Genomic DNA, 14,496 nt, shown 5'->3' with positions numbered 1-14,496 from the left:
CCGGGCCGCCGCCGCGATCGTAGCGGGGCCGCTGCGGAGCCGGAGCCGAGAGAGGAGGAGGAGGAAGAGAAAAAGGAGGAGGAGGAGGAGGAAGAAGAAGAAGAAGAGGAGGAGGAGGAGGAGGAGGAGCGGAGAGGCGGCACACGGACTTGTCCCCACCGGGCCGAGGGAAGCGAGCCGCCGCCTGCCAGCTTGGCTGGCGGGCAGGGGAGGGAAGGGGGAAAGAAAAGACAAACTAAACGCCAAACAACCCCCGGCGTCTGATCCCGCCTGCGTTTTGTCTTTTTATTTTTATTATTATTATTTTCTCTCTTTTTTTTTTAATTTTTCTGAAAAAAAAAAATTATTACAGTCTTTTTGTCAAATTGTGCCGCGCGTGGAGTTGTTTTCCGCACACCCCTGACAAACAAAGGAAAAAGGGGGAGGGGGACCGCGCTTCGCAGAAGACATGCGTTCAGTCAGGAAGAGGTGGACTGTGTGCACCATAAGTCTCCTCCTCATCTTCTACAAGACGAAAGAAATAGCGCGGACCGAGGAGCGCCAGGAGGCACCGCTCGCAGGGTAAATGCGGTCCCCGAGGGGGCGGCGGGGCGGTGTCGCTGCCTCGGGTCCTCCCCCGGTGCCCCCCGGCCGCCCACCGCAGACCCGCGGTGCTGCCGCCGCTGGGCCGGGGGCGAGGTGGCCGGGGGGTGGCCGGGGAGCAGCCCGGAGGATGCTTACCTGGCCGCGGCTGCTCCCCGAGGGCCGGGAGGGGAGGTGGTGGTGGGCTGGGGGCTGCGGCCGCCGGGTCCCGTTTGCAGCCCCTTGGAGCCCTCCCGAGGCGAGCGCCTCCCTCCCCGAAGTTTGCCTGGGAGCCGCGCGTAACTTGGGCGCTCCTGGGGGCATCCCCTCGGCTCCTGGGACCCCTCTGCTGGAAGCCCCGCTCCCACGCCGAGACCCTGGGTTGTGGTTCCCCCGCCCCGCCTCCTGCTCGTCTTCGGCTGAAAAGAAAAGGCGAAAAGTCCCTTGCCGTTCTCTGTTTGCACCTCAGCTTTCTGTTTCTTTGTTCCTCATCGCGTCTGCGTACGTGCATGCTTGTGTTTTCTCCCTTTTATCCCAACTTACAGCTATCCTGTAAAGAAGTTGGATTTTTAGCCAAGGGTGTTTCTTCTCTGGGAGATGTGATTTTTTGTTTTGGTAGGAAGGATGCGTAAATTCTGTGGCAGCACATAGCGAGCCTTGGCAAAGGCGGGGAGGGGTCTCACGCTTTGCATTTGCTTGTGCAAATCTGCTGCGGGGAGACGGATTCACCGCGGGTTTTTGTCCTTTGATGTAAGCCCTAACCTTTATTTGACGAGAAGGAATAAAGGCGTTGTAAGTGCCCAGGAGAAGAAGCTGGGGCAACCCCAGCTTCCTTATCCCCCCGCACACACCCCTTTGGCACCATGGTCCTCAGAAATAAAGCAGTAGGTGTGTCCCTGTTCCCTGCTCCTTGTACAGGCACATCGGTGTGGGAGGGGGATGTGGGCACACCTGGACACAGCTGGACACATCTGGGGGACAATGGCCCAGTGCCCCCCCAAAGCAGCAGGCAGGTTGTGTCTCTCTGTGTGTACAATTATTGATGTGGTGCTTGCTTCCCTTGGTGTTAAAGGTTTTCATAACTTGCTGGTAACTTTCCCTATTCTTCAGCTTGGGTGGAAGCCCAGTTTCTTCTGCGGTGCTGTGGTATCCACATACTTGGAAGACGTACAAACGTGTAAAATGTTCGGTTTATAGGTGCACAAAAATACATGTGAGAATGAATCTGTGAGGGAGAATCAGCATTAACCAGAGATACCTATGTTTCTTAGTACCTACTCCTTCCTGTCAAACTAGAGGTAGTTGCTAAAATGATTCAGAAATTAGTCACTAGGTAGAATCCATACATATTTGCATAAAAAGCCCCCTACGTCTTATGCTACATTTAATTTGATGTGATTTAAAAGGTACTAAAGAGACCTGATGCCTTAATATTAAATGAAAAAAAATAGGTGTATTTAGTCATAGGTATGTATGTTTTTAACAGCAGTTTAAGATAGAGCCGTAATGTACTTGTGCCCAGATGTTTAGTGCTATGCCTACTTTGGTAAGACTTCTTGTGCAGAACAGGGCTGCTTGCTTTGGCTGAGGACGTTGCAGTATGGTCTCTTTTCCCATCCCATTGTCCCATCCCTTACCGTAGGAGGCAGAAAACAAAAGGCAAGTGTATTGCTACCATCTGCCACCACTGTCGATGTTAGGCTTGCCCTTCTCCCGAAGGAAGAGCTCACAGGAATGCTTGGTTATTTTTGACTGGCCTCATGGGAAAACAAAGTGATTTTTCCATGGGATGTTTTACTTCCTACAGTAGCACAGCACTCTGAAGGTGCAAGGTGCCCCAAGGTTGGGGTTATTGGTGGCAGTGCAGGTGAATCCCAGGTGTTCTAAAATGTACTGTTGTGTGATTCCTGAGTATACGGTGATACACCTTAAATCAGCAGTATTTTCACAGAAAAACTTGCAGGGACAATAATTGCATGAGCATGCCATTCTTCAACTAGTCAGTAATGCCCTTTTAAAGGTTACGCAAGTAATGAAACACATGCATTATATGGAAGCAGCGTTTTTTAAGCTGTGTTAACTTATTCTGATTTAGAATATGCATTTTAAAACTTTAAGGCAGTTATTTATATTTAATGAGCTGTATTAAGGAGAAGAGAGAGTCTTATTGTATTGGTCTGATTGGTCACCAAAGCAAGGTAATTCAGTCAGGGTTGACACCATCTGCCAGAAGTTGCCATCATTCTACAGCAGTTGTTTCATTAACATCCACCAGAGAGGACTTGCTGTGATTCTGGAAGATAAAATGAAGCCCAAATTTATTGCACAACTTTTTACACAGTGAAAAAATTTCTGGAGTAAATTGAGCTTTTTATGCATTAGTCTATTTAATATTATTTTAAGTGAAAATTAAATGAAACTACTAAGTAAAAGGGAGGAAAACATGTAAGTGAACATGTTTGTATTCATACTTTAACACAAAGTGCCTAGGACCTTATTTTGGCTCATGAGAATGTAATTCAACATTGTGTTATCGTACCATACATGTATAGCTTGCTGCACATGTTAATGTGAGTGTAGAAGACAACCACATTTCAGATGCTGTGGTACTTCATGTGTTGTCTACGTCATTTGTTGTTACGATGTGTCACCTATATCTCTGTTAAAGTGTCTACTGGATAAGGTTTAAGGCAGCATAAACAGGAGACATCTCTGAAATACTTCCTGACTGTGCACTTTACCAGGATGTATTTTGGTAATTTTTCTCTAGGTGTAAACATTTTATCTTACTGCAGGAAAATACAACCACATCCATTATGGAGAATTTTAATGAACAGAAAAATAAAAGATAACAGCAACAACAACAAAAACAACAATAATAATACTTACATTCTGATTATTGAATTTAGAGCATTCCACATCATTCTCCCATCTGTTAAGTTAGTGTGATTAGGACGATTTGCATACACATCTTGTACGTACAGAATTGCTTATAGTGGTAGTTTTTTCGGTAGGTGGCACTCTTACCTATGAGTCAGTGCGTGTCAGTGCTGCAGATTGTTGGCATAGTGGGGATGAGGGAGGGAGAGCAGTGCAAGTGATGCTGGGCTGTTTTTGATGAAGTGTAAAATACTGGTTTATTAGTTACAGTGGCTTTTGCAGTCATAGCAGTTTTTACAAATGACAACCTGTTACAAGTTTTGCCAAGTTAGCTTAATAAATGTCCCATTGAAGGATAGTTCAAGTTCGGTCTGCTATATAATTTGCTAAATACTAATACTTAGAACAGATATGTACTGCAGTAATGTAGCTGTAGCTCCCATTAAGGCCCAGGATCCAATTGTTTTATGAACTTAAGGCCATATGAAAACAGTGATTCCATAGATGGCTGACAGTCTCACATCTTTTATCTTACATTTTATTATTGAATGGTTGGCGGTCAGAAGTTCTGTTTGCAAGCAAAGTTTTTATTATTGATGGTATTTGAGACAATGCTTATTTAACAGATAAAGAGATTTCTGTATAATATTGAGATACATAGTCCTTCTCAAGTGCAAGACATTGTACATGGTAGAATGTTACATCTAGGGTATCTGATATATTTATTACAAAACATTTTATGTAAGTATACATAATATCTGTTTTTGAACTCAGTTAAATGTTGCCTAACTGGAAACAGTGTGGAAGATGATGAAAATATATGGAGATAAAAAGAAATTTTAGACCTTATGTCTTGTGGTGTTTTAGAGTCTCTGTTACATCTGCGTGACCCTGTTGCTGGATATCTTGTAACTGGTAACATTTTTGCTACTCCATCAGATGTTCAGTGGTCATCAGCAATAGCTTGCTACATTTTTTATTTTTTTAAAGTAACTATCAAAATTTACGAGTATGATGAGATTGGTGAAGAGAAGACTAAGGCAATTGAGGTTGTTTGGGTATGTGCATACAGAAGTTTCATGGCATCATAGGGTAATTTTGTGGGCTTTATGTCATTAAACTCCAGAATCCCGTGCATTAAAGTCTGTTAGTATCAACAGAAAGGAAAGGGAGGCTCCTCGGCAATTGTATATAACACGACCGATTGCTGGGGGAAGGATTGAAAGTTAACACTTAATTCTTAGTTTAACACTGGAAATTTGGAATGCAGAAGTGCAGAATCTGCCCTACGTACATGCTGAAATTCAGTCCAGTTTCACAATTTGTAGCTTATGTGTTGTTTTTGTTTTTGTTTTTCTTCCGGTCTGTTTCATTACAAATAAAAACATATTAAGGCTCTTAAATTGCATATACAAATATTAGTTACAGATGTCCCATAGATTTCTTGTAGGTACAGCTTATTTGCTCTAGCAAACAGAATATGCAAGGGGAGATAATTGCTTCTGTTTGTTGTGAATAAATTAAAATATCACTGGTGATTGTGAAGTAAATTACTTAAAACCAAAGTTAACCTTAACTTAACTGTGTTTTATCTGTATTGCATTGCAGAGATGGTGAGCTGAGTTTGAGTAGATCGATGATCAATAGCTCTGATAAGATAATCCGAAAGGGTGGCTCTGCTATCTTCCAGCATTCTGTAGAAGGTTGGAAAATCAATTCTTCTTTAGTACTGGAGATAAGGTAAGTTTCTTAAATAACACACAGCTCATTTTGTATTACTATTGCCTATAATTTGTGTGGTATAGAAAACAGTAATTTGATTTACAGTTGGAGGTGGATGTTTTATAACTGTACTTACTTAGGGTGCAATGTTAAATGCAACTAGATGACAGTGGACACCAAAATAAAGTCATCCTTTATAAGAGTGAATAAAATGTTTTCAGATGGCTGTGTCAGTAAGACCTTGAGGACAGTGTCTGCATTATGTGTGCTGTGTAGAACCCTTTTGCAGTTAGTGGTGAGAAACTGGCACTTCTAGGACATGATTTTCTCTCATCCTAAAGGCCTAAAATAGGGCAGATGGGAGTGATCTGAAAGTACCTAATTTTCTTCCCTAACTACAAAGAGCGCTGAGGTAGATGACTTAGATGTAGCCATCAAGAGCTCAGACATCAGGTGCTGTGAATTTGGCCTCATGTGCATCTGGTCTAACTCACAAGGTCAGATACTGGCAACACCGACATCTCATGCAGTTTTCATTTCTCTTGGTGAGAACCAAGAGGTGAGAGCCTTTGACTTATGCTGAGGGTAGGAACACAGCAGAAGAATTACAGTGGTAGTTCTGATGCGTTGTAATAGAGTGGGTCTATCCACACTGGGACCTGAGGGGAGAGAAAGCAGAAGCCTCCTCGTGTTGTCATCATACCTTCCTTGTCCTGATCAGTAAGGTGGCCAGTGGGAGAAGTGCGTGGGGCAGGGGTCAGCAGTGTGAAGGGCTAGGAGTGAGACATGGTAGAAAAGAGACATTTTTAGTTCCAATTGGTTAGCTGAGTAGACTTGATTTTTGGAGTATTAGGATGATGAATAGGAATTTGAGCTAATTAAGATGTAGTTTCTAAGTCTTTTTCTGTGTCTTTTTCTACTTTTTTCTTTCTACTTTTTTTTTTTTTTTTTTAATTAATGACATCTTAGCCAACCCCTTAAGCAGGCAGTGTGTTTCCATTTACAAAAGCAGGGCTTCTCTGAATGAAAAACTTGAAGTGTTTTTTTTTTTGTTTTGTTTTTTTTTTTATGACTACCATTTATGTTCTAATTCTAAAACAGGTAGAACATATGATTAGAACAGAAATTACTAATGTGTAAAGGGTAGTAAAAAGAGCAAGTGGAATACTTCCCATTCTGGAAGTCTTGTGCTGTAATGGAAGAAAGGCATCCCCACTGGGACAGCAGAAGAACAGAGTCAAGGATGGAAAAAGTAAGGTGAATAGGCAGTGAGTTTTGCTCCTCTTGGTAATCTGGAGCCTGTAGCTGTGCCTCAGCTGTCTGTCAAGAGCTCTGTGGTGCCCTGTGGTGTCTCTATCCCCTGGACTAAGGAACCCTTGGACACCTCACTGATTCTCAGGTGCTTGGGGTTCCTGCTGGTGGGGTTTCTGGCAGTCACCCTTAAAATGCAGCTGAGGTGTGATCCCAGGCCTCAGGACTGGAGTTTTTCCCAAGAACGTCTGGTTTATGTAACCTATATTGGTCGTGAGGTAATGGTCAAGTTCTGCTCCAAAGGTAGCCTGAGAAAGATATGCATGTTTCGTATACCAATAACAATATTTAAAATTTATATGCATGTAACTGACAGTTTAAGTTGGAGAAATAGTGAGAACTTCAGAAGAACACTGTTGAAATTTCAAATCACACGTTATAGTTCTGACAATTAGAGGAAAATATCACATTGGTTTACTTATGAAGTAAACTGATCTGGAATCCACTGAGAGACTGTAAGTAGAAACAGGTAATAATTCTTCTCATAATAATTCCTCCCCTCCATTTTTTTTTTTTAATTATCTTATTTGAGGACCATTTAAAACAAATACACCTTGCTGCTCAAGTCAAACAAACAAGTAAAAATAATACAACAGATTATTGAGTGAAATTAAGAGAGAAAATGAAGCTTTGGTTATGCTCATTTTTCACCGGTTTTGGAAGCAAAATATATTATTTAGAAAAAGGGACAAACAGTAGAGAGCAACTTAGATTTTATTTTATTTTTTTAAGCCTGTACCTACATGAGTATCATCTCAGTCCACCAAAAACACGAGTTTCAAAATCAATACTCTTTTCCTTCCTGTTGGAGGGTGGGAAAGTTATTTTATTTTATAAATAATGTATTCTGAAGAAGCCTATGATGTGATTACATGGTGCTTTTTAAAAATGGTACAGTGAAGGATGCTTTCTGTCTCAGTAGTTCGGAGAAGAAAAACATATATCCTGAACATTGGTTTAAGCAGCAAAGGTTCCATCAGTGTAAAGATTTTCTCTGAAACAAGAGAGCATAAAGCTGAAGTTATTTAGAGATGAAATAACAATCATTAATGGGGCAGAGAGCCTGTGTTTCCACTGAACCAGTAAAAGATTTTAGATTAATGTGAGTTAGGGACAAAATTTGGAATACAGTATATGAATGGAATCAGGGCTACCAGCCAGTCCTGTTTTATTTGCTAACATATGTAGCATATTCAGTTACGGTATTTATCTGTGAGGGAGGGAACTTTTGGTGTGATTTTACTTGAGGAACCCTTCCTTGTGAAATATGTTCCACACTAGGCGCTGACTAAACAACATTCATTCTTCTTTCACTTTTACAGGAGATTTGCTCTTTTTTTGGAAGAAAGGAGACCTTTCTTCTGTGTCTCAGCAGTGAGGAACATCTTAGCCGTAAATATTTTTATACTTACAGACTTACCAGGACTAACTTCAAATGTAGCTAGCAACCTCCTAGAGTGCTCTCATGGTTCAGCTAACTGTTCTGCCCTCCAGAGTACGTTGTGTGCACTGTGTAGACCATGAAGATGATTCACATTCTATTATAGCAATTGTTAACATGAGTGGTGATAGTCTTGTGGTGTGAGATTCACCTTAGCAAGTAATGGTAGGAGAGAAATGTGGAAAAAAAAAAAAGAAAAAAAAAGCTAGCATCTTTTGAATAACATATAAAAAGTTATCACTTCTTAGCAGTGGAGACATAACTTGTGAAACTATTAGTATGTAACCTGAAGACATTTCATAAAACTTGTAATCACCCATAGATTGCAGCCACTTTGTGTCTTATATCAGCTTGACAGCCACAACAACTATTTTAAAACATGGAAAATATTTGTTAGTGAGTTTTGCTTTGTGCAAGGGCTGTTTCTTAATGGTATGTCTGGACATAGTTGTCCGCTAGCAGAAATGTTAGACTTTGTTATTATTCTGTGGTGTTTTCCCTGTTGACCATGGACTCTGTTTTTTGCTCAGGGTAGTGACCAGTTTTTGTCAACAGAAAAGATCCTATGAATTCTTGTCCAGGTCAGACTCAGTGAGAGTCAGTTAGTGAAAAAGCTTTTTTTATCAAGACTCTACGGGAGCATGACAAGTCTCCCCTGAGTTTCTAATGCAACAGGATGTTTCTGGGATTTTGCAGCCAGAAAAGACTGGGGAGTGTAGCAGCTGTTTTGGGAGGACAGCAGCCCATTTTGGAGATGCTAACCAAGCATTAGAAAAAAATGCTAGGCTTTTTGTGATTGAGATGGGAATGGTGGGTATCGTTAATTACTAGAGACTGTTGCTGCTTTGCCAGTCATGATTGCTCTAGTGGGAGAGTGATTTTTCCACCTGATGTTACCTTCTGATTGCCGATAACTTCTTTGAAAAATAATTAGTAATTCCTGTGCCTAAGGGAAGAAGACTGCTTGCTCAGCCTCCTTTCTGTTAGAATGATTTCAGTCACATGGAAGAGAGTGAACCCACCTTCTGCAAGATTTTATGTCTTAAGTCCTTCCTACTTTCTGTAGCAATATGAAGGCTTTCCTGTTACAGAAACTAGGAAATTTCTGTGGCATTAGGGGTTGTGCTTTCAAAGGGGAGAAGTGTGTTTGAGATAGTACAAACCTGCCTGATGGTACAAGCCTACTAAATAGAACTGATGCTAGCACATCTGTGAGCTGTGTGAACCAAACTACAGCTTGAGGTTTCAGTGCTCGACTTTCTTCTTCCAATTATTTTTGATTAAACGTGGGAATATATTTGTGTTGGAAGGAACAGATAGATATTTTGAATTGCAGGAAAGCAAAATGAAAAACCGATGTGTGCTTAGGGTGTATTCATCTCTTTGCAATGCGATAGAGAACTCGATGAGTGGAAATTTCCTGTCAGACATGTGTGAGAACTTGTAAGATGCAAACAGTGTAACTAAAAAAAAAAAAAAGCAAACAAACAAAAAACACAAGAAAAAGCACATGTGACTTGCCCATTAGAAGGGTTTTGATTATTATCATTTTTTGTCTTTCAAGTGAATAGGAAACAGCAATGATAAGTTGCTGAAGTGCAAGCAGTAAAGACTGAACTGGCAATGGAGAATGGAGCAGTGAAATTGCTTGAAGCATTTCGATGAACATCTTAGGGCCAGCTGTGCTGTTTCCTTCAGATCCTCTGCATCTCCAAGATGTGCAAACTGGGGCTTTCCAATCTAGTATAGTCACAATAAACCTTAAAGGTTTTTTCCTCCTCAGTTCCTTATGTCAATGAAAACTAAGTGTTCTCTGTCAGTTGTGGTGGTTAACTCCATCAACTCCTTTCTTCTGACTCCAGCTTCCTTTGACTCATTAAAAGCTGGCATATGGCTAGTCTTCATATGGTAAGCAGCAGTAGTGTCATGCTGTGTTTTTTTTTTTTTTTTCTTTTTTTTTTTTTTTTTCTGGAAATCACTGAAGATTTTTAGCTTGATTAGTACACGCTTCAGCTACGGAAGTGACCTTTCTGGTCAGGGGAGAGCGTGGGTGCCCTAAAGGGCATGAGGAACTGAGATGGAGTCAGACAGCAACTGCCTGTAATACAGCACTTATGGAGGTGTGGTCCTCCAGGGGCTGGTGATTGCCCAGAACATTTCCCTGGTTACTTGCAGTTATGCGTGTTTTTTAACAAACCAAAATCTCTGAAAATTTTCAAAGTTAAATGGAAGGAAAAGTCTGCAGTGACTTCAGTAGGACATGGGAATGTCCTGAGGACGTGATGTCACTGGACTATTGCTAGTTAAATATCACAAACATTTTGTATGGTTTGTTGTACAAAAACAAACAAACAAACAAACAAACAAAAGAGCCCAAAAAATCTAAAACTTGAAAAGCCTACGTTCAATTTAAGAGAGATATGAAATCAGCACTTTAACAGACTGTTTAGTTACTATCAAAATGATCAAAACAATATTTAGAAATTGAAATAATCATTTATGGTTAGTTGCCTTACAAAGCAAATAAAATCATTTGGATACATGTAGTTTGTTTAGTTAGCATGTGAAAAATCTTCTATGCAGTTGCGTTCAAGAATCAGAGCTGCACTGTTAAAGCTGGTTAAAAAACCTAACTGTTCTTAGCTTGTTAGGGGGCTCATTGTGATCAGTATGCATTGAGAGAACATAAAAAAGGATGTCCAGGACAGGAAAGATAATTAATCAAACTGAACTATTCATTTTTTCCTTTACAAATACAGTTTGGCTTTATGTATCAGTTTCATTTTCAGTGCTGAAGGCAAGCAGAGAGTTGGAGAGCACTACTCCTTTGGGACAGGATTATTTTTAGTGTTCTTGAATAAAAACAACAAAACAAGAAAGAACTTGGACATAACACAAAGTCACAGCCTGCCCCTGTAGATTGCTCCAGCTCCTGTTTGCCTCCTGAGGTGACAGGGAGTCTGCAAGTGCACCTGACTATGGTCTGACCAAGGAGGAATGTGTAATTCTCTTTAGCGTAACTGAAAGGGAGTTCTAAGAAAATGTGTTCAAGGGAAGCAGCATTTCATTGGCAAAAAAGTATTCTTTACTTAGGTCATAGTTCTCGGTGATACCAATGGCTGAGAGCTGCTTTCTGCTCTCCATGTGGAGAATGTGAAACAACATCAGGACTTGCAAGGGTTAGAGTAGAACCTTTGGGAAACCAAGTTGTTTAAAAGGCCTGAGTAAATCAGTTGGAGAGAGTCTGCAGGAGAGCAATGAGAAGGTCAAAGACCTAAAACAGATACGTGTCCTTGAAAAAACAAAAAGTTTTTTGTTTGTTTGTTTGTTTGTCTTTTAAGTTGGTTGGCTTCGTAGCCTCAGTTAAATGAAGGCTGTTGCCAATAGTACGGAATAATCATCTGTCACATACAAAGTGAAAGGAAAAAGAACAGCTGCAGTTGTTGCAAGGAAGCACTAATATTGTGCTCCAATAAGGATAGGGAAGCTGTGAAATAGGTGCCATGTTTGCTGAGTCTCCACCACTGGAGAGGCTGTTAGGAATATATTAGGTAAACATGGGCCTGCCTGATGTTGATAAATTCATATCTTCAGCAGGGCAGGGTGTAGACTGGGTAGTTGTTCAGTCCTTCTCTGTTTCCATAATGTGGTGGGTGGTGAGCTAGCCTGGCTTCCTGGATGCTGAGATTGCTGGTCAGAGGCTTTCCCAAATGGCTGGAGCTCCTGGCCAGATGAGCCCTGGTACTCCAGCATCAAGACATTCCGGAACTGCCTTTTACAGTTTTCAGGATTTTCTCAGGAAAAGTGGAGATGGAGTTGTGGCCTACTCTGGCCTGTACTGAGAGGCTGTATGTCATTGCTCTTGAAGACTGCTTGGAAATCTATTTGCAATCCTAGAAGCTAAATGTTTCAGTGATTCTTTTTCTTTTTTTTTTTCTTTTTCTGTTAACCACACAGTTCAGAGACAAATGAGCGTGAGGCAGCCATTGCCTCGTGTAGTTCAAAGAATACAAAATCAAACTAGAAAAATACACGTAGGTAGAATAATGTCACCACTTTGACCCAGAATAATACACTTTATATTGTTTGGAAAGCTATTTCAAGAAAATGCTGTTAACATGTACTTTATTGGATAACCAGTAGTTGTATTCAGTATTTAAATATTACGAACATCTGGTTTTGGTCATGAAAGAAAAATCCCAGGCCAACCACAGGTTGTGACACCATGTTTCTGTGAGTCACGTAAACATGTTGCAAACAGCTGCTGGGATCCAGCATGAGCCACATCTGCCTCACCTGCCCACAAAGGGCTCAGGCCATGCCCCAGGTATTGTTTTATTCATCAAAATAAAACTGTAAGGCTACCTTGGATAAAACAGTTTTTTTTACACATTCTAGCGTAATGTTGCAGAGGCTCCATTTATTTAACACTTTTTCTTCAAGGTTCACTAAAAATCATGCTGTTTTTTTCCTTCCTCTAATTGAGCTTGCTTTTGAATTTTATACGCAGCAGGATGTGAATTAACACTTATTTTAAGTTATTTTGTTATATCCATTTAGTCAGAATAACCTTGTTGCGCTATTTTCAGGGCTCTGTGCCCTGGAACAGAATAGATATTTAAACATGTTTCTATTATTAACCATAATCAAGACTGATTGAGACACCCATGTATGTTTCATACTTTTAGGTTTTGTTATATCCCATAGGTTTTTTTTTTTTTTTTTTTTTTTTTTTTTCTCAACACTTACATGAAAACGGGAAGTACTGCTATCTCCATGGTACAGATGAGTCAGTAGCACAGAGGAACTTAAAAACAATAACACAGACATCTGCATTTATAATCATATTTCTTCTAGTATTAAAAGATACTTGGATACAGCCAGGTAATTACGAATTTTAATGCTAGCATTGTTACAAATCTCTTATTGACACTGTTTCTTATGTTCACTGTAAAATCTGTGCACTCAATTGAATGTGCTAATGACAACTTCGGGTTAAAAATATAGGAGATGATATTGAGATTCAGTGACTTTTGCTCACCTCAAAATCTTACTAAAAAAGAAATTCATTAGACATTTTGGAAACTGCATCCCTGTTTAATGAGTGGTAATTAATAATTCTCATCACTTAAAATACTCTTAGATCAGGCAAGTCATTACTTTTTTTTTTTTTTTTTTCATTTTGTAGCCATTTCTATGTCTGTTGCAGAGTACCCACAAAATGAACTTATCAAACCCATGGGAATTTTAATTTCATTAAACTTACAGGCTGAACTGAGGTCATTACTTTGCTTTACAGAACACTTTGCATGGCCTTTTACACCATTTGCTAAAAGTTTTTGGTACTTGGGATTTTAATATTCTCCACCCTTCTCCATTATTCTGAGTTCCACGTATGCCTTAGTGAAAGCTGTCTTTGCTCTGATGCTGATTCATTCATGACAGCTGTAAAAGATAGCTCAGGCCATTTTTTTTTTTCTCCCTTGTCCTCGTGTAGGAAGTGAGAGGAAACACTTAAAAATATATATTTTTATCGTGTTTCATTTCCCTTATGGCTTTTAAGGTCAATTCCAGAGTGAGTGCTTTGTGGAACTGCAAGGGTTAGACTTATTCTTCCCTCTCAAGGCAGTGACACAAGAGCTGGCTGGTGGGCATGGTGTGTTCCTATAGTTCATCCCTTTTTGCGTGAGATTATTTCCCCTTTATGTCTCTCAGTGGGTGTTGCAACTGCTGGAGTGGCATCTCTAGTTATCTCTTCCTGTTTTGATCTGCTCTAAGGAAGTTCTGCTCTAAAAATTGATTACGTAAAAATAGCATTGTGTTACTTAACAGATTTTCTATTCTAAATCCCATTTTACCTGCTGACAGGAGTGGAAAGTGTAAAGTTACTGCTCTTTTTCTTGTCTTGTAAGTGTTGCAGAGAAAAAAATTGCTATTTGTATTAACACATAGTGATACCCTGCCTGAGTTCAACATGACCTGTCTATTACATATGTTTAGTGGACTTAAGTGTGTGCTTAAGATCAGGTGTGATTCTCATGCCTGCTCACAAACGTTCATGCTTTGCAGAGCAGAGGTGGGCACAGGTGCATCAGGCTGTGCTCATTTGCAATTCTGAGCTAACAGTGGCTTCTGCAGCTCTGGCCTGGGGTCTTTCACAGCATTTTATCCCAGGGACAGACATGTACTGCAGCCTGCAGGAGGCTGCCAGTGCAGGTATCAGTCTGTAAGTAGCTGCAGTCATTAAAAGAGTCTTTTTGAACTGGTGTACTTAAGGTGCTTCAGCTTTTACCACTCCGTAAGCAGGTACAAATTACCATGATTTAACTTTCTCAGCTGACATTGAAGTATGCACACTTCACCTGTTGTTTGCTGTGCACTGGGACTATACAAATGCTTAATTATAGTGCACTTGATCTGTGGTAGCTTGTTAAACCCTGTTATCTTGATCATGTGTGTCTGAACCCTGTTAATAGTTTAAACATTTAATGGCAGAGAAGCAAGCTAGAGGATCGAGCTAAACTGATTTAAAACAATGATTGAGTTCCCAAGAAGTGTTTCTATGAATTCAGGTAACAGCA

The 14,496-nt window shown here is 40.4% G+C and overlaps 1 protein-coding gene across 2 annotated transcripts in view; it reads left to right on the top strand.

Moving 5' to 3' along the window:
• Position 1: 1 nt before the first annotated feature.
• ST8SIA4 (ST8 alpha-N-acetyl-neuraminide alpha-2,8-sialyltransferase 4) overlaps positions 2-14,496 on the top strand; it is a 62,019-nt gene continuing 47,524 nt past the window's right edge. The window contains exons 1-2 of one of the 2 annotated variants that reach the window (XM_027446366.3): positions 2-561; positions 5,050-5,181. In XM_027446366.3, the coding sequence (XP_027302167.2) occupies positions 449-561; positions 5,050-5,181 (245 nt within the window). In that variant the 5' untranslated portion in view covers positions 2-448. Of the gene's footprint in view, positions 562-5,049; positions 5,182-5,602; positions 5,723-14,496 lie in introns of those variants that run through there. The other variant, XM_038170638.2, reaches the window with a different exon arrangement.

This window comes from Anas platyrhynchos, chromosome Z (genome assembly GCF_047663525.1).
Source record: "Anas platyrhynchos isolate ZD024472 breed Pekin duck chromosome Z, IASCAAS_PekinDuck_T2T, whole genome shotgun sequence".
Lineage (NCBI taxonomy): Eukaryota > Metazoa > Chordata > Aves > Anseriformes > Anatidae > Anas > Anas platyrhynchos.
Note: the sequence above shows the minus strand (reverse complement) of the source record. Positions and strands in the feature narration are given on the sequence as shown.